General features: G+C 41.2%; 2 protein-coding genes across 2 annotated transcripts; both read right to left on the bottom strand.

Moving 5' to 3' along the window:
- Nucleotides 1–1,432: 1,432 nt before the first annotated feature.
- LOC145701136 (uncharacterized) lies at nt 1,433–2,798 on the bottom strand. The gene is made up of 2 exons (XM_081778364.1): nt 2,567–2,798; nt 1,433–2,499 (listed from the first exon to the last, which is right to left on the bottom strand). Exons 1-2 carry the CDS (start codon nt 2,796–2,798, stop codon nt 1,433–1,435), a joined length of 1,299 nt encoding a protein of 432 aa, XP_081634490.1.
- A 3,443-nt stretch (nt 2,799–6,241) lies between these two features.
- Nucleotides 6,242–23,182, bottom strand: LOC145702472 (uncharacterized). Its single transcript, XM_081779704.1, has 8 exons — nt 22,999–23,182; nt 18,035–18,218; nt 16,977–17,125; nt 16,542–16,653; nt 13,094–13,156; nt 12,771–12,858; nt 10,634–12,386; nt 6,242–10,588 (listed from the first exon to the last, which is right to left on the bottom strand). Exons 2-8 carry the CDS (start codon nt 18,096–18,098, stop codon nt 7,094–7,096), a joined length of 5,724 nt encoding a protein of 1,907 aa, XP_081635830.1. The 5' UTR covers nt 18,099–18,218; nt 22,999–23,182; the 3' UTR covers nt 6,242–7,093.
- Nucleotides 23,183–24,711: the final 1,529 nt, after the last annotated feature.

Below are 24,711 nucleotides of genomic sequence, written 5' to 3'. Positions count from 1 at the left end.
AGTCCCAAGCTGGAATCATTGTCTGATCGTTTTCAATCTTCTCGCACTGGTAGTCCTTACAGGGACAGCCAGATTGACAGTATTTATCAAAAGGACAAATTTGGCCAGCATCAGAGGTAGATCTTGTTAACTCAAAGCACAATTTCTCGCAGGTTTTAAAGGCGACTTTCCTCGTTGATTTCAGAACGATGGTGTTCGAACACAAATGCCGGCAAACCATTTGGTCATAGAACTGTTGCTTCTTGCATCGTCGGCGATTGATCCCATTTTCTTCCTCAGAGAATACAAGACCATCTTCGTTAATTTTTTTGTCTGAAAGGGGCACAAGAGGTTGAGTAAAATTCTTCGATTTCGTGCATTGATGAAGCAGATGAGCACAGAGGTTCATTTCGTTCGTCAAAGTGCAGCTTTTGAAACCAGCTTGACAAGTAGTAGTCAAATAGGAGGGCTGGATTCTTGCAGCAAGCATCGAGTAGTAATTGGCTTAATTTATTATGAATAAAATTTTATTTTAAGTCCCAGTTACTGATTCCTACGATGATTCCCCAAAACAGAATGCCAAAGAACATGTAGTTTTTCAGCTGCGTTATCGTTGCATTGCCGCTAAAAAAGCATGATGGCTTCAAGCACAACTTTCAAATTTTACTTACTGACGAGAAAGTCTTTTCCAGGATCTAGCGCCGACATCAACATATTCGTCGGAGAATAAGCCGGTGTACTTTAATTTTTTCTTTCGCTTTTCCTCCCTTTCAACGCTTATTAGTCTTTCTCTAGTCATTTTGATCCCCTTTCTTGCATTTCCAATCAGTCCGACATCTTCATCAGGATTTCTATCAGACCCATTTTTCATGCTTTTGGCTACTTCAATACCAATCTTCAATGCCGCAGTCTTTCTGTGCATTTGCTGTACTAAATTATTTTCCCGATGCTTCAACTGCGTCTTGACTTTCTCTGGAAACAAGACTGTTCCCTCGATCGTCTTTCTCAAAGTCCCAACCCAGTGGCACTCGAGACATTTAACCAGCTCATGGGCATCGGTTGCTGTTTGATTGGGTTTTTCAGTTTTTTCGTCTTTTTTTCTCGACCGCATTTTTTACTGTGAATTTTTCGTGATGAGAATTGACAGGCGCCGTCGACGAAAGAAGCGTTTTTGAGATTATGATAATATGCCAAAATAATTATTTCTGCCCTTGAAAATGCCATGAGAAAACTTGAATAAGCTTGTTCTTATTTCGCTCATCTGACTATTTCTCAGTGACTTGACCTTTCTCATTGGATTTGCGACGCTTTTCTCTGCAAGAAATTTCCGATTTCGGGTTAGTCAGAATTTTCTTCTGCAGCATGCTAACAACTTTGAATAGCAAAAGTTATTTTCTCAGTTCTCTTGCATTTTTAATGATGAAGTAGACAGTGTACAGTAGGAAAGTTAAAATTAGTGAGAGATGAAACGCTGTTGCGAAGTAGTACGTGATTGTCGTTTCGTCTTATCAGCAAAAATACACAATTTGACTCCAACAGCCAAGAGTAATAAAAGAACAAAAATTCCACCCAAGAACGGTAAAACTGTTCTAATCATTTCTTTGTTGTCCATGCTTTGTTCGTAGTCATAATATTCATAAACTTCTTCTGTTCCATTCACAGCATCGAAGTCGCTGCCGTAGACGATGGCAAGCCCGTTCGGACGAGACCTTTTTGATTGCCATAGATTTTCGACCCCAGGTCGGACGGGACTCATTATCGTTGTTGTAGGAACCAAAGTCGGCGCTAGCGCTTTTGTGTTTCTCGTTGCTGGAGTTGGTTTTTCTGCGATTTCGCCATTGATCCACATTGCCAGCTCCGTCATATTTATCTTTCCATACCCGTCTGGTGCATTTTTGAGATCGATCGGAGAACTTGAATGAGTGTCTTCATGTGGCTTCCAGTTCTTATTGTTACAGCCCATATCTGGCGGATCAGTGCAGACTCCATCGACCATTCCTCCTGGCGACCCGTTCTTTCCAGCCGGGCCGGCTGGATTTCCCGGACCGGAGTTCGGCGCAGTTCTGATATCTCCCGACGGTTCTTTCTTCGATGGTAGAACTGGTCGTTTGTACGTCACGTGACCGTTTCTAGAAACTGAAAGATGAGAAACATTCACTTTTCCATCTTTTGAAGGTGGTGGCAAAAGTGGCCGTTTTGGCGAAGCTGATTTCAACAAAGCACCTTTTCCGCCACCAATTTTTCGATTTCCCTTCTTCGGAGTTTTGCTTGTTCCAGTTTTTGCATTCGAACCAACGGCAAGAAATCCGACCATAAATTGAACTCCCCGTCCGTTTTGAGGATGCGGCGTTTTGCCCTTTTTCAGAGTAATTTCAAGCTGGTTTCCTTTGGAAATATAACTTGGTGGCTTTTTCATGCCGCAATATGGACCAAGACGCTTGTTAGCTTTTGGGTCGTGAACGATGACTTGATTTCCGTCATTACAGCCGTCCATCCAGAAAACTTGCCAGTCGATTTTTACTAGAGAAAAATTAGTTTTGAGCGTATGAACTGAGCAAAAATAGAATTTCAACGGTCAACAACTTACTTTTCTTCGCACCGGTGGTTCTCATTTTCCAAGTGCAAGTGACTGAATCCGGATATTTCATCGGAAAATTTGGCGTCACGAAAAACTTCATTTTCTCTCTCATCGCCCAGAGTGCGTTTCGAACGCATCCTGAGGTCTCCCATCTCATCCCAGTAGTGTCTTTTAGGCCGACCCCGCCGATGGGTACTTCGTTGCATCTTACAGCAGATAGGAAGAAGAAAAGGGAAATCATTTTTTCATTTATATACACGAAAAATGAGCTGGAAAGAACGGAGAAATATCTGACAAAAGGCGTTGATCAATGTGACGACGGAGGTTGTTTATAAATGTTTATCAAGGGAAAACTTCTTAGAACCTTGTTAAGAATCAGCAGGCTTTCCTCCTTTTTTACGACGATCGCATAATGTAAATATGAAGACTTTGGTTTTGCTTACTCGGAGCAAATAGGGCCTTTTTGTGTTCGAGAAATGCTTCAAATAATTGCAAAATGTCAGAGAATTTTTCCCAGCAACAAAGCGAAAGCCATATCTACTACACTCAATATAGTGGATCCGAATCTGACGATGAAAGAGGTTGGAGCTTTGAGTCCTTTCATAATTATAATCCATTCCAGATATATTTTCTCGAGACTCAAAGAGGATTGATTCAAAACGATTTGAAAAGATAATTGAAGAAAAAATGCAGGTTTTCCGCGACTCATTCAATAAGAGAATTGAAAATCTCACTAAGCATAATTCTGAACTCATTTCCGAAAATTCTGAACTGGAAATCAAACTAGGAGACTTGACAAAAAAATATGATCATCTTCAACTAAGATATGAAAATATGACCAGAACGCAGAATGAGCGACTACATGCACTGGAGAACAAAGCAGAAGATTTGGAGAATAGTTTATTTGTCGCGAAAAAATATGAGATGGAAGAAGTCGTTAGAAAATTAAAAGAAGAATGGCACCGAGAGAAAGCGATTCAAGACCTTGAAACTCTTACAAATAATTTGACAAGTCTTCAAAATAAGGCGAGTTCTTTTCTTGAAGAACAATCATTCAATGAATTCAAAAACAACCTGAAGAATGTTATGACGGAAAAATCATTGCAAACAAAAAATAAAATTGACGAAATAATGGAGAGCTTTCACAAAATGTCCAAAAAGAATAGCGAATTCATGCGCGAAATTTCCAGACTCGATTCACAATTGAAAAAAGAGGAAGATAAAACAACTGCCCTTGAAAAAGAAATCAAGAAAAAATCATCTAAAAATCAAATAATCTTGGATGACATAGTCTCGAAACTTGATAAACAATATGAGAAAACTGAATCAAAGCTGTTTTCTTTTGAAAAACGCATGACAGACAAGGACGAAAGTTATGAAGAGTTTATCAGTCAAATCAGAGCCTCAACAGCAGTAATTATTGATGATCAAGAAAAGATTGAAGGAAGCCTCGATAAATATTCTTCTGAAAGTAAGAAATCGTTGCGGTTATTGGAATCGAAACATGCGGCTCAGGAATCAAAAATAAAAACACTCGAAAATCATATGGACGATTCCCTTTTATTTCAGAGAAGAAATAAGGATGCCTTCTCAGTACTTAGCGAAGACTGCAATAAGGCTAAAGCAAAAATTAATGATCTTGAAATTTATATTGAAAACTTGCAAAAAAAGATTTGTCAAAATCAATTTCCAGTGCGATACTTACGAAACGAGTTTACTCTGGATGAGAGATTGAGAGGCATCGGTATGATTGTTGTTGAGAATTAATTCAATTATGATTTCAGGATTCTATAGAGGCAATGACGCAAATACAATACGCCCTAACCTTGACCGATGTGAAACGTATCATTCTGATTATATTTTTCAGAAACTAAAAGATGGAGTTCGACGAATAAATTTAAAGGTTTTTAATCGTAGCTCGAGCACTTACGATCACCCATTCTCGGACGCGAGCACACTTTTTGAGCTCGGCCTCTAGAGAAAATTTTAACCAGAAAAATCTAACCAATTAGAATGAATTATTTTCTTTTCAGAGGCTTCTCCTGCTGTTTTCTAAGTCTCAGAGACGACATTTCCTTTTTTTCGCTCAAATTTGTTACAATAAAGGCCATCTAGAGACAAATATTCGCAATTTTACGGACATTTTTACGTTTTATTCGTAAATGAGTTGATAATTTGTTTGAATGAAATTTGTCGTAAACGTAAAAAAAACCAAAGATTCTAAGTTTTTTTTTTTGAATTTTTCGATTATCTCAAAAATTGAAGGAAATCGTAATAAAACAACTATCGCGATCTAAGAAAGTGTGCTCGCGCTCGAGATGCTGTTAAGGGACCTTGGCGAGCTAGATCAAGCGCTTCTTAACGCTCGCCTCATGTTTATTTTACTAGATTTTTGACTTTTTTTTCTGCAAACAATATCTAAACACACTCATCTTTCCATTCTAGCTGTCAGTTCTCTATCATTTATAGTTAAGCAAACGCTTGCGAATCGTCTTGGCTTTCTGCTGAATGCCGATCTGTTGAAATTCTAATGAATTTCGATTTCATACAGTGAAAATGACAGCGCTGATTTTTTTTTAAAGCAGAACTTCTTTCTATTGCAATCGTAGCAAATTTATTTATGGTAGAAAAAAACAGAAAGCTGCGATAGAAAGATGCATGTCTGTAGATATTTTTTGCAGAGAAAAATTTAAAAAAATCGCAAGTCAAAGATACATGAGGCGCCCGTGAAGATGCGCCTGATCTAGCTCGAAGAGGTTCCTTTAGGAAGGTGGTCAGGAGTTCTGTTTCGGATTTTTAATCAAATGTTAACACTTTTTGATTGTTCATCAAAAATGAAACATTTTGATTTCTACACTCCATGACTATTTTTGATCCGATAAGAATGACACGATAGTGGCCCAGTGGAGCCTCAGCCTGTGTTATGGAAAATTCCTATCATCCGATTCTACAGGATGAATTGTCATCCTACAGAAATAAACGAGTTTAAAGCGCGCGCACAAAGTCTTATTGGACAACCCTGCTGATTGAACCTTCATAGGAATTTATGATAGCGCTGGCTCAAGCTCCACTGGGCAACTCTCGCGTCATCCTCATCGGGGTGTCGCCGTACTTTTATTCTGACGCTTAATTATTTACCTCTATAAAAATAAAAATATTTCAATTGATATGTCGGCCACTGGTTTCGTCGAGAAAATTCTGATCCCGACCACCTCCCCCTTAATTTTCAATATTTTGATCAGCTAAAAATTTTTTACTTCAAGTTTCACTGGAGTACTAGATTTGATAAAACTGGCAATGGTTGGCGGATTTATTTTCCAGAAATTGTTCATAATGAAAAAAATATTGTTCCAGCTGGCGCAAAGTTCAGTTTATTTATTTCAAATGAAAACGGTTTGTAAAAGACGAATTCATTATTCGTTAAAGAAGATTTTTTAAGGGATTTCGAAGTTCTGTGCCATCGCTGAGAAAATCGATAGCTCTGGAGAAGTGGTATCAAAAGATGAAAATATTTTTAGTCAAAGCTCTCAAAATGGACAAATCGCATATCTACCTGAATATGGCGCCTTTAAATACATCAGATGGAATATTCAGTTTTTTGAAGACTAATTTTTTCTTTACTCGATTACTGTCTATACGCAGCTATTTTACTTGATTATTCTACATTTTGATTGAATTTTTTAGCACTGTTTCGTTTATTGTTTATCAATATTCTCAAAAAAGTAATAATGTGGAAATAATAAATAGCTCGAGCAGTTGAGAATGTGAAGAATTAAGTCATTCAAATGCAAGCTTGATATGTACAATATAGTCAGATGATAGGTTATCGTGAAGGGCAGAAATATACAAAAAATGTTTTTACAGCCTAAAATAATCGTCCAGATTCTTCAGGCATTATTGGGATGTTGATGCTTTTGAAGAAGTCGACCACGAGGCGATCTCGTTTCGAATTGATGAGTTCCCTTGCTTCGGGAGCAGAGTAAGGCCACCAGCTGTTGCTTGGGAGAGTGCTCCTCGATCTGTCGATTTCGCCTAGTTTTTCAAGCTCGGCGATTTGACCGGCGAAATTGAAGGATTCGCCTGTCAGGGTTTGAATCCACAGCTTGTCTTTTGTCTGGCAGACATTGGCGGTAAGACAGAGTCTTCCAGAATAACCAAGGACAATCTCGAACTTCGGGTTAGAATCAAAAGCGATTCGGCCAAAAGCACCGTAGCGAACTTCTTTGACGACCTTTCCGTCTTCGTCAAAAATGATCGCTGGCGAGCCTTCCCCAGTCGTCATTACGTAAAAGTACTTGACTTGGGGAGAGAGCGTACTTTTCTGAGCGATCGCGAAGAGATGTCCGGACGGATCGTAGAAGTACTCGATGATGTCGCGAGATTTGACGTGATAGAGGAGTTGATCGCCATTGAAAATGAAGAATTGGTTCGTCCCAAGCGCACGGGGTCGATCTTCAGAATCAAAATGGACTCTATCGTCGTTGATCTTCACTGGTTGACCTTTGTAATTGACCTCGATCTTATCCGAGCCCAGGGTCATGTGATTAGCGCCAGTCCAAGTGACGCGGATATCGCCAAACTTGGTGAGTCGATGAAGATGATCTCGGCCGATCGGGACGAGCTTTCCATTTGGAAAGATGAGCTGATCCGCAAGTTCGCCGCGATAGAGGATTTTTCTCCATTTCCAGATTTCGTTGTCTTGTAATCTTGATCGTACTCTGTGTTGAAGATCGTTTCATTATTTGTGCTGAGGACTTCGACGATTTCTTTTTGAACTTGTTTGAGGGAATTGTACTCAATTTGGCTCTGGAATTTTGGCTCGTCGGCAATTTTCAACTGCGATGCAACAAGACGGCCAGTTGAGCGATGATTCTTACGAAGAATTTTCATTCGAGGATTTGCGGAGGAGATCTGGATGAGAGCTTTTTCTGGAAATGCGAAGAATGAGAATTTGTCAATCGCATAAACTTGGTCTCCATCGTATTCAATAACTCTGCTAACCGAGCGATAGCCAGGAATTTCCAGAATAACACGATTGATTCGATGCCAGCTGTCGTAAGCGTACGTAACCGCCATTTTTGGTGTTCCACTGACGCTTATCGTCTCTGAGGACAAAAGATTCTTGTACTTGACAGATTCGATGGAGAGTTGAGAATCGTCGAAGAAAATCTTGGACTTCTCTTCGTTGATTTCATAACGAACCGATTCCACAGGAGATTTTCGCCATCGAATTTCACTGGAGCAGCTGTAGAGCTCGACAGTATTGTACGATTTTCCATCAACAGTGTTTGTGATTTTTCGATAAAGACCCTGATCGTCGATTGACAGAAACGAAATTCCATTTCTTGAGAAGGTCGAAGTCTTTCCTTCGCGGACCCGGCTGAATTCTTGACCAGAGGGATATCGTCGTGTGATTTCTGACTCGGACCATTTAGAATTGCCAAGTTTGTAGCCGAGTTCATGGGTGCTTCCTGCGGCGGTTGTGACTTTCAGCTGATTACGTCTGTGCTCGACTCTGAGAGGAGCTGAAGATTGTGGATTGACTTCAACGATGTTGTTGCCCCGGTCGCGTGTGAAGCTCATTCCGATTTTGACGCCATCTCGAAGCTGTTTCCAGCCAACAAGAGCTCCAGAACTTGCGTATGAGAACTCAATCTTGTTTCCTTCTTGGCCTTGGGAGTATTCGAGAGCAAGGCGTTCGATGGCTCCAGCTGGGTCGAGATCGAGTGTACCAGTGAAAGTTTTCAGCTGATCGTAAGTTTTACCCCTTGGCTTTGATTTCGAGTAGTCCAGCTCATAGCTCATGAGTGTTGCTCCTTCGCGACGCATGCGAGTCACGTGGTTTTTCCGCTCGTTTGAGAGAGTGGAGATCCATTCGGTTGTTCGATCTGGGATCTTTGTGAATCCTCGGCTTTCGTGAAGACCAAAGAGAGAGGGCTGTGATGTGATTGGATCTCTGGAAAATGTTTCGATGTTCTTCCAGAAGCCAGAAGAAGATGTCGAGACAGTTGCATCAGCAGCGACGGATGTTTCTTGGCCGTTTGAATCAAGAAGAATAGCAGTGTAGGATCCAACTTGGACTGTGCCCAGTCTAGTTGTGCATTTTTCAGTCACAGAGTAGCTCTCCAAGGCGCTCAAGGAAGATACTGTTGATAAATCAACGGTAAAATTATTGAGAGACACTCGAGCAATACGGCTCTTGATGTAAGTGAGGTAATAAGGCCCAACTTCCATGAGACTGCCATCCGGGCCCCACTTGATCTCTGTCGAACCATCTTCGTCCTCAATCTTGACCGGGCGTCCTCCCCGAAGCATGATTTGCGCTCTTGCTCGGTTGTGCGAGTTCTGAAGGAGGATTCTTGAGTTTGACTCGTATGTGATCTTGATGGTATTTTTGTAGTGATCAGCAATCTGTTCAAGGCGGTTATTTTTGTAAGTCAGGATTTTGAGGGTCTTCCTTGTGTAGATATCCTTCACGACAACCAGTCGACCATCTGGAAGATATTCGCGAATCAAATTTTCGTCTGGGAAACCGACTTCGTATCCACTCGGGCTTTTTGTCGGTTCGCTTGGTTTGACTGACCAGATTTGAACGGCGCCAGAGCTTTCATCGACCACGATGAATCCATCATTGATTCTTCTGAAAGCGAGAATCATGCCAAACTTCGCAGCGGATGTCGATGAAATCGTATCGCAGACGTCATCAGTACAACTTCCAAGGAATAGAACTAGCTTTGAGTCGCCAAGAAGCTCGTAGACCTGCTGCTGATTTGAGATAAGGACGGCAGAATTGCTCCCGATTTGCAGATTCGAAGCTCCAGTTAGAACTTCATTCACTTCGCCACAAGAAGACGAAATCACTCTCCTCGTCCAGTTGTCATCAGATCGAAGACTCACTCGCCAGATGTTTCTTTCGTCAAGAATGAGAAGCTGTTTCGTCGATGGATCAAACTGAAGATCTTTGATTCGCTCAAATTTGATCGAAGACATTCGACGGAAGTCATTGTCGCGACGGCATGGTTCTTCAAGGCCATCTTTTCTAGACAAACTAGAGAGTTTTCCGTTTGAAATTTTGACCAGCTCGTTTTCTCCACGAACAAAGATCAGCTCATCATCAGAGAGTGCCACCACTTTTCCAATCCTTTCATTTCCAGAATTGCGGTAAACAAGAGTCTGGCGCCATTTTTGAACTTTCATGATTTTGTCGGCGAAGGAGACAAAGAAGGTGTTGTCCCGTGAGAGTGGCGATTTCGATATTCCAACAGCGTTCTGGAAATGAACCAAGCGTTTCAGAGAATTCGTCGAGGACTTTGAGAAGATGCCACTTGACTTGGAGAAGACGATGATCTCCTCCTTGATATCACTCTCGAAAACATCATCGACTTGTATCTTAACTGTTGAACTCAGTTCCTTTTCTAGCTGCATGGAGAATCGCTGAATTTTGTTGTCTTTCTGATGGAAGATGATTCCGTTTTCGCGATCAAGGTATGAGATGAAGTCGGGAACGAAATTGGCGACAGCAGTCTTTTGCTTGACATCGGGCTCTTGAGCTTTGACCAGTGCTACGCGAGATGATGACCAAGTATATTCACTCTCGAGGTCGTATCGAGAGCCAATGTGGATTTGGCAGCTTCCGATCGACTTCGATGTCTGCTGAAAGATGTTCGAGAAGTTCCAATCGGCGATGATCTGTTTCGATTTTCCAAGTTCGAGCTTGAAGTAAGTCTCCGAGAAAACTTCCGCTCCGTCACAGGTAATGATAACTCTTGCTTGCGGAGTTGTCGGCTGAAAAGTCACGTAGATCATCGAGAACTCATCTGGATCTTCCATGAGTCGCAGGTTGAGCGTTCCGTCGAGAATTTCAGACGAGAAGCTGACTTTTCGCGTTGCCAGATCAACGGGAAAATCATCAGACAATGACTCATTCGGGAGAAGATTCGTTGAGAAGTCTGATTGAATGGTGACGAGTGCTGGAGGAGGTAAACGGAAAAACTCGGCTGGAGAGTTTTTGTAGGAGAGTCGAAGAGGAGCCTTAATTCTTATGTAAAGAATCTTATTTTTGAGTTTAAAATTTACCTGATAATTGATCTTTTCAAATGTACATATCATCTCCTCTCGTTCCTTGAATCCAGCTCGTTCGAACGTATAAATCTCGCACCCAAAGGCTTGGACTTGAATAAAATGCCCCGTCGCTGCTGTGAAAACTTCTCCATTTCTCGACTTGACAGAGACGCCCTTTATTCCTTGAAGATTCTCATCCTCGACAATTCCCGTCAGAACAGCGAGTTTTTCGTTTGAAGAAAATCGTGAGGAAAGTTTGAGCTGTTTTGCCAACGATTGGATCTTTTCCGTGGTTGATTCCCCAGTAACTTCAAAGTTATGAAGAGTCGTTTTGCAACCAGAAGAAAAAATGCATGCTGGATTCGAGCAACAGTCGGGATCCTCGCAATCGACAAGCCAATCGTTGTCGTTATCCAAGCCGTCGATGCAATTTTGCTCGACCTTAGCGCCACAGTTGACACCTGTTGTACCAGGCTTGCATTCGCATTTCCAATCGCTGTTTTTCAAAACGCATCGAGCATCATTTTCGCATTTGGGAAAGCAGTTTTCGTCGGTTTCTTCGTTTAGCGTCTTTGTTTCGCATTTTTGGCCAGTAAAACCGTCATCGCAAAAGCACTCGTTTTGAATCAACAAGCCATTGCCCGAGCACGACTCGGAGCTCTCATCCGCCGCGTTGTTAAAACTACAGTCAGCGCCTGAGTAGCCATTGAAGCAGCGACACTTGCCATTTGAAACACAAACGCCGTTTGAGCTACAATCGTTCAGGCATGTTTTCGTCTCACAGTTTTCTCCGCTGAAGCCGGCTTTGCAGATGCACTTTTCTCCTTCGCATGAGCCGTTTTTGCAGGAACTTTCGCAAGTTTCTTGTTTTTCTGAAGACTTCATCTCGCACTTTTCTCCAGAAAAGCCAGGGTAGCAGACACAAGCGTCCATAAAACCAGCCATGACTCCATTCCCCGAGCAAACTGGCGCGCAAATGCCAATGCTACAGTCGCTTCCAGTCCAGCCACCGAAACAAGAGCACTTCGACTCGAAACAAATTCCATTTTGGGAGCAGTCATTTGGACACGAACTGTCGCTCGTTTCGGTTTTCAGACTGACTTGACAAGTGATGGACCCGTCGTTAGTTAGCTGAAGATACCAAGTTCCAGCAGCTAATCCTCGGGAAATGCGGGACTCGTACATGATCGAATTCTCAGCGGTGGAAGTGGCATACGCGCCAGAAAGTGATTCCAAAAAGTCATGAGCAGAGAGTTTTGGAGGCAGGGTCTGTCTTGCCATAAGGACGAGGCTGCAGTCAGGCCGATCTGTTCTCGCAAAGAAGTTCACGTGACCAGCTTCCGGAACATACAGGACAATTGGAACGCTTGATTCAGGCGTAATGAGCGTTTCAATCGTCGAGCCAACGTAGATTTCCTTTGTCGCATCCCAGACGGGAGATTTTGAAGAGCAGGAAACCGCTGGGTCAATTATTTTGACCCCCGTGCCGACAGTGACTCCAGTACTGTCCGAGGGGCTGTTCGTTGCGGCGGGTAGTAGAAACTTGAAACTGACCACAGCAACAAGGAGGAGTAAAATTATGCAGGCGGCGGAGAGAATCGCAATGAGACCGCGCCATTTGAAACATTTATCCGACTTGTCCGGTTTCTTCTGTGACTTGACATCGGTCAAGTTTGATGAGACCCGGACGTGATTTGGAGTGTAGGAGTAGCCGGCAGATGCGGACAGATGATTCGGCTGGGCGTAGTGTGACGGAATGTAACTCGCACTAAAAGGTAAGTTTAGAAATCAGCGTATGAATCACGCAGCTGCAGAGCCATTAACAACTCTAATGTCTTAATTCTTCCAATCCCACTTTGTCCAACTTCATGCGTCTTAGTGAATCAGCTGCGCTTAGTGGTTATTTTGGGTACTTGGCCGATCTCCGCCGTGTTGGCATTGAATCATCCCATCTCTTTCAAAACCCAATACAATTGGCGAGTTGGCATTTTGGAAATTTCACGCCGCGCTGAGTAGCGACTGACCTTATCGTCAGTTAATCTGGAGAAAATGCGCGACGGAAAAACTTATTTTTTATTTAGGGGGCGAAGGAATTTTTTCTTATCTAACATGTGTTTTCGATGACCCGGAGGAGGAGGAAAATAAAGCTTACCCAGATCTGGCGGTCCACATGTGTTGTTGGCGATTGTTTCCGTTGAGCGACTGGATCGACTGGCAGGTCATTTGCTCGCGGGAATGATCTGAAAATTGAAATTTAAGAAACCATAAAATGGTTTTGACTTTTATCAAAAAACTTTTTTTATGAAAGCCAAATTCGAAAATTAAAAATTAGGTACAGCGAATATTGGAGTATTGCACCCCTTGACTTTTACAATGATTTGATAATTATCAAGTTATATTTTACTTAAAATACTATTATTTTAAACTGTTTAAATTCAAAATATTTTAATTTCTACTCATACAAGCTAAACTCACCTCTTGCTTCTGGTGGAATCGAGTCGTAGTACATCTGATTCTGCTGATTATGTCTCGCCACAGCTAAAAATGAAATGAGATTTCGTTTATGATTCTATTTTCCCAGTTCAATTTAAATTTATAAATTCAAAACACGGCAGAAAACTGCCACAAAGGATGAACACAGCGTGATGCTTCAGAGTTTTGAAATCTCAGCGGAGCTAATCCATCCATTCGATATTCGTTCTTCAAAGACTGTATCGCCTCCCGAGTCGTGTGTATAACCCGCGGGTGATGGTGATATGAGCGAACTGTATGTGGCTCTGTCACTGGTGATCAATTTTAATCAGGCTAATTGTCAGTGAATGTGCCAGAAAAAGAGCTCAAACGGTGCCAAGCGGTGTCACTCTTTCTCACTTTTGCAGCTCAATTCGTAATGAAGGGGTTTTCCACGCATGTTTTTCTTAGCTAATCAGTGCTTCCTTTTTGCCTCTTATTTGATTGCACCCTACTGTACATTGAATAAGCGAGCGAAAATTGTTGGTAATTGGGCCGGAATGTCGATATCTCTCGGGATTTTTTCTCGGAGGCGCACCTGCTGAGCGGTTCCTTGATTTTACATAGTGTCGTCTAGTCCCGTTCAGCGGATTAGGACACAATTTTGAGCATCGCGGACAAACCGCAGACGGTTAGATTTCTCCGAAAGGAACTTTCAAAGCTTCAATTCGAAAATAAAAGCTGAAAGAAATTTTAAATTCCATTAGCCCTAATTTTTTCCTCCGTTTCTCCAAACATCTGTTTATCTAATTCAATAATGCGCTTTTTTCCTCCAAGAAAAAAACTCTGCGCGTGTCAAAATTGGATCCGTCAAAGCTGTGTTCGCCAAGTGCTTTTTCTCGCAAAAAGCGGATCAAGGTGTCAAGCGTTAATTTTCAGCCCAAATTTTCCAGAAAATTAAAAAAGCGCATCATCCCGCCTAAGTTTTAATTGAGGACAAAATACAGTTTGCTCGGCTGGAGGGGCGCCAAGAAAAAAACCGCTAGAAAAAAAACCGGAGTCAATTATTTAATGTGGTGTACTTGAGGCTCCTCCCTTAATTGGAAATTATTCATGTGCAAATTTATCCAAAGATACTTGAGTTTTGGGCCAATTTAGTGGTTAATTTGTCGATTTTTTCTTCTTGATTTTTGAAATTCTTCTGTTTTCTTGAGATATGAAGGTAAGTGCTCATTAAATTCGATATCAGTAGCAAAATCTGCGATTACGGATGCCCGGATCAAAGCATTTCCGTCTAAAACTTGAAGTAAAATATTGATTTGCTTGGTAATAAGCGTGATGGATTGAACCTGACAAAATCACGTGACTCTTGGTATATATTTATTTTATATTCTGGCATATGGAAAATGAGCGATCTAGGCACACACCTGCCAGGTTATAGAAATGAAGAAAGGGCATATGGAGAAGGTCAACGGTAGTTTATTAAATTCGGCTAATCAAGATGATATATTCGCGTATCTAATAATTTTTCATACAGAAAATTGCTTATCAAATGATTTCGATATGATTTCGCGAGGTGCATAAACAAAAAGTTTTGCGCTGCCGCAAAGTTTTAAACTTGTCAAAATAATTTAATGTTCGACCGAGCCGGTGTAAGGCGCCAAATTACTGAAAATTGAAGCCTAAGCACCTTAAAATTGGACAAACAGCGAAATTTGATGGATCGAGACTCTTTGGTCTTCAGTCGGCGAAAATGGAATGATCAAAAAACGCCGTTCTGAATCCTTTAATTGCCAAAAAAGCCACGGAAATCGCCCTTTGTATATTTCGTCCTCCAAAAATACTGAAAATGGAAATACTACTGGTAAATTGGCGATAATCCAAAGCGACAAAAAGGCACCAATCGAGGCGGCCTCTAGAATTCCAAATAGAAAGGAGGTGATGCACGCGTTTTTGCATAATCTGGTAAAAGAATTCCGAAACTTCATTTTCAAGACACTCCCTGTCAAGTGTTCACTTCCGAGAGGCAGCTCAGACCGGCGAAAAATGGGGCTAGACCGAATATAATTACATGCAATTGAAGTTGGCTTGATTTTTTCAACCCTTTTTCAGCTTTATTTTTTGAAAAAGGCACTGCCAATATTTCAACTGTATCCTCGATGGGCTCTTTTCGAATTCATTGTATAAGAAAACTGTCTGTACATGCATATATACAGTGTAATATCACTCAACATGAAAACTATCAAACGCGACAGGCCGATGGAGACGAATTCAGCGATGGCCGACAGGGCGCTGGCCACCGTCCAGTGATAGAACCCATCAAATATTAAAATCTTCATTTCTCATTACACTTATATCTCCTTTTCTATTTTTTCTAAAAGGTTGAATCGTTCTTAATTACTGTCTCGCAACGCGTCTCGGGAGACGTTTATCTGCTTATTGATCATTTCGATATTGAAAATATAAAATATAGTATTAGGGAATCAAGAAGAAAGCGGTTTTTTGGCTCGTTACAGAATCAAAGTTCACTTGAAATCGCTTCAAGTGCGTGTCTAAAGTACCATTCAGAAAGCTCCTCTAGCGCCATAAAGCGGCTCTTCAGCTCAAACACTTTCAATTCAGGAACTTTCACTTGTGAAGATGATGGATCATCGTTTTTGTCTTTTAAATTTATAAAAGGGAAGCCCTTAATTTCGATTCTACAGGCGCAAATTTGAAGTTTACGTAAGCCCATTTGTAAAAAGAACTAGACAAATCGTCCTTCCGAACAAATTCTGTTCATGTCAGCTGCCAAAAATTACCCAAACGGAAGCTTTTTGTCGACTAACGCGTGTTGGATTGTCTAGCTTATCTAGTTTTAGCCTCTTTTGCTTGTTATTATTACTTTACGTTGGATGGCGGCCAACCTTGGTTTCCGACTATTCGGATTTTGCGATGTTTGGATGTTTAGGTTACAGATTATGCTTTGTTAGATTGTTTGATGGATCGAAAATTTGAATTCGAAATTAAGAAATTTTACAATTGTGGGAAAGGCCAATCGCACTTTGTCACGTGACAGAAAGTGCACAAATTCTTGAGCCCCGTCCAAGTGCAGATCGGGTGCTCCATCCTTCATCCTTTCAAGTGCCTGCCCTCTTTTCTATGAGAAACCGATTGGCGATTCAAAATTTCAACTTGTTCTTTGAGCTTCAAAGAAGTTCCCGAAAGTGGAAGAAGGAAAGTGGAAATAGAATTTCAGCACCAGAAATGACAAATTTTAACCCCTGTATTCTGAAAGAATTTGACAATTTTGGAGCTCTAGAAAAATATTTTCTTAACAAAAATTGTTTCAATCAGTAGTCATTTTGTTCTGCTAGTCATGTTCCCTTTAGTACTCTAATCCTGCTTTCTAAAAACGCTAGAAATCACCTCCGGATCGCGCTGTATTCATCCTGTGGGAAATATTATCTCCCCATTCCCAATTTCCGCTCACCTGGACTCGGCCTGTTGCTGATCCTGCTCGCGGGAATAAAGTGCGAGAATGAGTTTTGCGAGTTGCGCCAGTAGTTGTCCCGCTCCAAGTTCAACGCTGGATAATCTGTCGGCTAAACAAAGCGATTTTGTTATGATCGTCGTTCGCGGCTGGACAGGGGAAAATTTCCGGATCACCGGATTGAAATACAAAAAGAAAATTTGTCGGTAAGTCGCAGGGAGCTCAAAACATCCGGCGGTTTTGGGAAGAAAGAAGGGGGAAATAGAATTAAGGAAACGCACATCTGGATACAAAACTCGTTGTTTGACGGGTTCTAGAGAAGAAACTATAAATAAAAAGCCGCTTGCGGCTTTTTCAAAAAAGAAAAATCAAAAGATAAATTATATTTTAAGAAATCCATTCATTTGACTAAGGGCAGGTACACCCTTAATTTACCTGTATAGTTCGATGATCCACGAAGTTATCAATTACTCCTGGAGGAATCGGCTCTTCTGATGCATCTCCATGCGAGTTGTATCCCGAAGAATGAGGCTGAGAAGTCTCCGAAGAAGATGACTCGTCGAATGTTTTTTCATCAACTGGTTCTAAAATAGAAATAATTGAATTTTGGCATTTTGAATTTTATAATTTACGGTAATTAGAAGAGTGTTTATTTTATAGCGATAATTCTTTATTTTCTCCGGCGCCAGATTGGCCCGTGGCTGCACCTTTGCACCATTGGAAAGAGCCAAGAAGGCTGCGCTAAATTTTCTTTATCAAAACAGGGGGTAAGCCGGATTGGCCTTTTGGGGAGCGGGAGAAGACGGGAGAAGAAAGGGGATGCCGCGAATTTTGAAAACGATTTCAGTGCATAAAACAGCGAGAGCAAGTTCGATCTGCTGAATTAAGCGGGTAAGAGCAAAGGGGATATTGATCACTGATCAGGTTAGCAAAAATCTGAACCAGGGCCAGAAATTTCGAAAGGGTTTCCCTACTGTAAAAGAGGTAGTCATTCAAAAATGATTTGAAATGAATGAGATTTCTAAGCTGAGCGTTGACGCCCTTAATTCTTGTAAATAAATCCCTGGGTTACAAATAAGCCTGACATTTAGCTTCAAATTTTCGCCCGCTTGGAAATAGAAGCTACCGGTCATCGGGGCTAATCGCCGCGGATAAACGCGCGTCCGACTTGGGATCAGCCGCAGTTGACCTTTCTGGGCTTATCACACTCGGACACAAAAAGGGACCGCGGCATGGTATTGCGGTCAGATAACCGGTCTGTTTGTTTTATAAGATCACCAATTGGTATTTTTCCGCGCGCTCGGTGATTTTGGTCTAAGGGAGGGGGCAAAGTGGTAAACAGAGATTTTCTCAGACGATAGGGTGACGCCCCGCTAAGGGGATTTCTTATCAGTTTGAAGGGAGTTTAGGGATTTTTAAAGAATCTAAAAGCTTTTTTGAAGAATTTTGATTATCAAAGGGTAGATCCTTAAAAATCGCTTCCATTCTCTTACCGTTATTTGTTGGAATAAGGTTCGTTTGATCATCCGGTTTCGAGTTTGTCTCATCCACTTCCATTATTTTTCTTTCAGAGCAGCTTCAAAACGACGCCCTTTTTGTTTTTTCTGCTGTTGTTTCTTTTCCAAATTTCAGCGAATTTCCGCCCCCTGTCAGATGATCGCTTTCTTCTCCGCAAGTCTAAAATAATAATCGTCAAAAGTGAATTTCAAATCTGCCAAGTGCTCAACTTGTCACTCGCGCAAAAGCAAAACGTCAGCGGAAAATAACAAAAGGACCCTTTGAAGTAAGGAATTTATGTTCTTGAAAAGTTTTTGGCAGAAGAGGGGGGAATTTTGCTCTTTTGAAGGGACCGTATTTGAGAAATATTCAGTAGACTAATTAAAATTCTACGCTTTTTTAGAGTTAACTCAAACGCGCATAATGGACATTTTTGTGGCGCTGGTTAAATTGTCAGCCCCCTAAAAAACTTGTTCATTGCCATTCTCTTGTACAAAAATTCTTGAATAAAGCCTCGACGTAATGTCAACTGGAAAAACAAGAATCATCCATACACCTCCCTAGCTAATCTATTTGATTCTCCGAATGTTGGTTCAGCCATTTTCTCCCCCCTAACAAAAGAAACACTCGATCCACTAGTCATCTGCATTTTCTCCCAGCAAGAAGCGACTGGGAAGAAAAATCGCGGAATCGCGGAAAATGGGGATGAGCTGAAGAGCAAATATTTGACGACGATGATTTTGCAAACAAGCAACTGATGGGCAAATAGTGTTACGAGGAGAGTTTTGTTGTTGTTATTTGGCAAGAGGGGATGATCCGCTGCGAGTTGGGTCAATAAAGAAATCTAACCCATTCGCGCATCGTGGTCTTTTTTGTGCAATCCAAATCTGGAGGGGGAAATTACTGTAAAACAAATTTCCATTGTCCTATCATTTTAATATCTTTCGATAGCCCAATTCAACTCCGGAAGATTGACCACTAGATGGCGGTGCCGGGCGCTCTTATCTTCGCCCAAAAACGCTTCCGTGTCATTTGCTTATCTAATACATGTTGCAGGAGCAGGAGCAGCAACATCCACAAGCTCTTGCCAGCTCAAGCTGCGGCCAAGAATCAAAATATGATTCGAAACCGCAAAACCGGGGAAGAAAAATGATAATAAATAAAAATCCAAAATGAGTCGAGATAAGAAAAATAAGGGGACACGCTTGCCAGATGATCCGGCGACTTAGCGTCCAAAATCGCCGAATGCAGCTGAATTCAGGCGCGACTAAGTGGAACATCGTCAACGAATACACGCCCTGGAATGTTTTTTCTTGTATTTTCATCATCCCTACAGAAAAGTCAAATTATAAGACTACCCTTCCAAATATTTTTTAAAATCAAAAGCAGTCGAGAAGCCGCTTGCGGCTTCGAGCCAAGTAATGAAGCCGCGCAAAGCGCGGCTTTCACAAATCTTCTCGAAGTCGCAAGCGGCTTCTCGATTTCAAAAAATATGTATAGAAGAGAGTCATTTCTTTTTATGAACCCTCAATTGTCCAAAGAGCACTTGGCACTCAAAAGTCTCCACAAATGTTACCAGATTATCGACAAGTCCATGGAGCTCCGCCAGGGCAAGAATAAAAACGCCCTGTCGCCCAAATGTCAATTGATTCATTTTATATTTATACGAAATTATATTTAAGGAGCTGATTCAAAACGCGCATGTAGGATTCACCGACTCGACTAAATACTAGGGGCAGTGTGTTTGCAAATCGCACCCTGTGGGAACTGATCCATCACGGGCTCGAGCGCGTTTTTATGAGCGCAGGAAATGGGGGAAACTTACGAAAATAGGATCCTCACACCTTGGCCCCGGAAAAAATTGGAAAGGAAATGATCGAAAGTCAAAATTTTAAGGCTCAAGCTCGCCAAATATAGCCAAATAACTTATTTGAAATAAGTATAAAAATAAGGGCGTCACTTTGTTATATTTCTTCCGAAAAACTTCAAAGGAAAGAGATTAATCAATTAGCGTTAGTAGTTTCTAATTAAATTATCATCAAGTCCAGTAAACTCAAACTGTCCACATAAACCATCTGCCATTTACCTTCGCGAAATCAATCCCCTTTTCGGCCCTCTGGCCCATGAACCCTGGCTAAGTAATTTGTACACTTGACTAGCCTCCTCTCTCCCCAATTACCGAGAAACCCTTTACGTGCCATCTGCTCAAAACCTAACTGTACGTTTTGGATTTGCTCTTTGCTGAGTGAGCACGGTCGTTATTGATTCTAATTTGTCAAATAGTTCTTGACAGGCTCAGGGCGGAGCATATGCTCGAACCATAAGTTTTCTCACGCGAGAAATACAAAAAAAAACCCGAAGCATAACCGGGTTAATTGCTTTATGAGCGGATAGCGGATCAGATTCGAATCAGAAGAATTTCCAAATCACAAAATTTCATCATAAGAGAGTGATTAATATAAATGCCAGGAATCCTGTGTGAAAACCTGAGTCAGGTTTGTCAAGCTGTTCTAATTTGTTGAACTTGTTTTTTGGCCGAAGCCGCTCTGCGGCTTTGTTTTGAAAAAAGCCGCTATGCGGCTTTTCATGATAAGACCCTGACTCAGGTTTTTACACAGGTTTCTAAGCCAAACATAAATGCAATTTTCTAGCAACACTATAGATTTGCTCTTATTGACCTTATTTTTTATTGAAAATAAATTGAACGTATTTTGACAATAGAAAAAAGCTTAATCTACAAATAGAACTAGTACTCGTCGAATTTGTTTTGAGATGATTTTGAATAAAGGTGCGTTGTTTGATATTACACCGGCTTGAAAAGGTTTCGCCCAATGTTCAAAATATTCCTCAAAATGAGAAATTTGGCGCTCCGCCGGGCGACGTGGGAAGCTCCAGCTTTTTTGAAGATTTCTTTATTTGTCAGTTCTTTTGCTTTTGAATTCGACGATTTACAAGGCCTCTTTTGATAGAACGGAACTTCATTTTTTATTCAGCTTTCAATCAAAATGAAGGAGGATTAAAACTTTATTCAAGACATTGAACTTTTCCGAGAAGCCGCTTGCGGCTTCGAGCTAAAGAAAAAGCCGCACAAAGCGCGGCTAACGTTCTTTTTTTCCAAGCCCTTTTTGATTCGAGAATCTGCTGAAGATGCTCATTTCTCGATCGGAAAAATATTTCGCGGATTAGCGGCTCTTTTATTGCCCCAGATTTTCCAGCTTTTCGCCCCGTCTATATTTAGCAGTGATTGATCCCAATGCAAATTTCAGCGACGCGATAAGCGCTTTTGCTCAAACAGGAACGATGCGAATTTCCCAGCGCTATAAATAGCAACGAGCAAAACAAGAAAAAAGATTGATCCCGAATCGACGAGCCAGGCGATGATTATTTTATTGGAAATATACAAATGACCGGGCCGGTCATCGGAAAATGCCGATCTTGGGCGGAACAAATATTTCCCGAGCCGTACGAATCAAGTGTAAATTTCAGCCAAAAGAAAGATCGTGATTTTCTCGGGCAAATAATCGAAAAACTTGAAAAATCGAAAAGTTTTCAAGAAGTTGGAAATTCCAGTGATTTAAAAAAAGTTTGCGCTACCGGTCATTTCCGCTCTGAAAGTGCTTCAAAGGGCCAATTTTCGAGTAACCGCGGTCGGAAGGGACTTGATGGATCTTCCTCCGCGGATCCGAGCGATTGTGATGGATTTTCGCAAAATTAAAGCCAAGCCGTTTTGCGCTTTCCAAAATTATCAATACCGTTTTTCTTGATTTTGTAAGAAAATTCGTCTCAATTTAGCATTGATTTAACTAAAATAAACTTCAGTCCTTCGCACCGACCTTTATCAGGCTAGAGTCTAGTGCCCGCAGTAAGAGTGTTGGCTAGCGATAGAGGTAAGGAAATTTCTTATCGGCTTGTGCCACGAAAAAAGGCCTTGCAGGTGAGGAAGGTTTCGGCTGTCCCGAGCAACCCGATTAACCGGTCAACGGAGAGCCCAAATCTGATTACTTATACCAGTAAATGCCTCTTTCAGTGAATATTACTGGAGAATACCGGTATTATTTTTGATATAAAATACGTCGAGAAGCCGCTTGCGGCTTTGACCATATTAAGTTTAGCCGTACTAAGCGCGGCTTTTTATATTTTTAATATTTATAGTGGCTTTTTGAAATTTTTTTTCAGTTTGAAAAAATGTCTGAAACCGATGTTGACCCCCTTAAACGACTCTGAGAAGAGGGATGGCATTTATTGTAAGTCTGGAATGTGCTGCAAGTGAGATGGATGAGCGTGTCATGTGGCGACGATCTGTCAGATTTTAGTTTGATCGATTCGCCCAAAGCAAAAAATGCAGATATGCATATCGAGCTTATTTCTTATTAAAAGTTAGATCACTTATTGAAACAAATGCTCTTCTGAATTCACTTCAAGCGACTTGATTCATGATTTAGCAGAACTTGGGGCGGAGAATGATAAAGTGGAAGGGATTTTGAAAAAATACTATGGCGTCCGCTACTGGTTGGCAGTGCGAAATTCCGCTACTAGTTGGCACCCCGCGCGCTTTTCGGCCTGATAAGCCAGCCTAATTTGGGGCTGGAAATAGAATTTGCGCTAATCAAACCGTTCAAATTCGAAGTTTTACAAAAAGAACCATTTCCGGAATGGTTTTTGGGTCTCGAACCAACCAAAAAAGTCCGAGATATTTGCATGATTTCCTGCTGGGAAAGGAAAACGGTCCCGGACCCCGGCGGCGCGCGCTCACTGCTACTAGTTGGCAGGAGGGGCGCTTTTGACTGCCAACTAGTAGCGGATGCCACAGTAGACAAAACAAGGGCTTGAGTAAATATCGAAGAAAATAAAAGGGATGATTCTTGAGTTCCGAAAATAAAAGACTGAAAAATTTAGGGATCATTTTTGGCTTAGAAATTGCGATTTGATTAAAATCTAATAAAATAAATTATAATTTTACCTCAATATATTTTCTTCAGGAAGTTTTCTTATCAGATCTCTTTCTTGTCTTCAAAACGGTCTCTTTCTTCGAAAAATCAAATCCCCTTTGAAAAAAAAACGGGGCGAATTTAATCAAAATATTCGCGTAAGGATTTTTTGATTCAAAAAATAATTTCGCATTTGGGAGGAGCCGTGGCGCGCGCGACGCGAATGCGCATTTTAGCTCCTCGGCGCCCTCCCTTTCGCGCGCGAATTTTTTTCCGCGGCCTCCCGCTGAAGCGAAGTCGGAAAGCGCCTTTTCGGGGCCGCAGCTGGAAGTCGCAGGGGAGATTATCTGGCCAAGGGAAATAAATTTTTTGGAGATCGAGGATTTTTTAGACCTTGATCGGAGAAAACTTGGAATAATAATTTAAGGCTAGGGTGGTCGATTTGGCCCAAAGCAGAGCTCATAAACTCTGGACTTATGAATGCTAGAATACCCAGTAATGGCTAAAAATAAAGATCTATCCTAGATCTTCAGAATAACAGAAGGTTTTTTTGTTCTACCAAGAAAAAAATCACTTCCGGAGGCTTCAAAGTTGGCATCTCGGCCAAAATCGCGAAAATAGCCAATATTCAAGGCTCAAAACTCCGAAATTTCGCAGAAATCTTGGCAGAACAAAAAAACCTTCTGTAATTCAGAAGATCTAGGACAGTTCTATATTTAAAACCTATAACTGGGTATTCATTCATAAGTCCAGAGTTTATGAGCTCTGCTTTGGCCAAATCGACCACCCTAGCCTTAATATTCTCACTAAAATTTAGCTTTCTGGATTGAGAGACCCTGGTTTTTTGAGAACCCTGAGTCAGATTTTCCACACAGGATACCGAGATCAGATTCGATTATACGACAAATTAAGGGAGTAACCCCTTAAAATGATATTCATGCTGCTCAGTGCTAACAATAATGAATAAATGACCATCGAGTCAATTCCTCCGTGTCCTCGATTCTGTCCAAATCACACGGTAATCGACAAACTGCGATTAATAATTCAGCCAAGTGAGCACATAAAAAGTGTCTTTGTCGGATGTTGACAGGGACGAATTCTTTCCCACTCGGACGGAGCACGAATCGATATCGCCGTTTTATTGTAAAACGCTTAGCCAAAGAAAAGAAAACTAACGGTAGAATTCGATTTATTTTTGGAGCGAGGTGCGATCGCCCGGAAATCCCAATCATCTCGATTTTCATTGACCGTGAAATTTTAATCCAGCTATTTTCAGACAAAATGTGTGAATATCATTCTTCTTGTCTTTCCTTTGCCAATAATACTGATAAATTTTCGAACAAAAAATGAAAAGAAAAACCGCTGAAAATAAAATGAAATTCTTTTTGAACAACTAATTATTGTCAAGAATGATGGTATCATCCCAATCATTGATTAATGAGAAAGCAATTGAGTTAAAAAATGACCGTCAGAAAAGCACCGATTTGGACAAATAGGCGCATGTCAGCGAGAAGCAGAGCCCGTGAATCGGTGGCGGCGCGTTTTCATCCCACTAAGTGCGTAATTGTGATGGATGGTGCACCAGGCTCGTGATTAATTTTTATCGTTGTTTGGGTTTGTTTGAAAATGATAAAATTGGAAAATTTATAAAAGTAAAGCTCACAACCTTAATTTGTAAATGAGATCAAGGAAGAGTGCTTTGAGGACTACGACGTAAAGTACACTCCAGTGACTGCACGAAGATG

The sequence above is a fragment of the Oikopleura dioica genome, chromosome PAR (genome assembly GCF_907165135.1).
Source record: "Oikopleura dioica chromosome PAR, OKI2018_I68_1.0, whole genome shotgun sequence".
NCBI lineage: Eukaryota > Metazoa > Chordata > Appendicularia > Copelata > Oikopleuridae > Oikopleura > Oikopleura dioica.
The sequence above is the reverse complement of the archived record's forward strand: the minus strand, read 5'-3'. Positions and strand labels throughout refer to the sequence as shown.

What these genes read in the sequence shown, in the direction of transcription:
- LOC145701136 (XM_081778364.1), bottom strand. Translation starts at nt 2,798, where the DNA reads ATGATTTCCCTTTTCTTCTTCCTATCTGCTGTAAGATGCAACGAAGTA. An exon ending in AACCACCGGTGCGAAGAAAA is followed by an intron (nt 2,500 to 2,566) that starts GTAAGTTGTTGA and finishes ATTTTTCTCTAG; the next exon opens with TAAAAATCGACTGGCAAGTT.
- LOC145702472 (XM_081779704.1), bottom strand. Translation starts at nt 18,098, where the DNA reads ATGGAAGTGGATGAGACAAACTCGAAACCGGATGATCAAACGAACCTT. An exon ending in CCTTATTCCAACAAATAACG is followed by an intron (nt 17,126 to 18,034) that starts GTAAGAGAATGG and finishes TTTCTATTTTAG; the next exon opens with AACCAGTTGATGAAAAAACA. An exon ending in TTGAAAAGATCAATTATCAG is followed by an intron (nt 10,589 to 10,633) that starts GTAAATTTTAAA and finishes ATAAGAATTAAG; the next exon opens with GCTCCTCTTCGACTCTCCTA.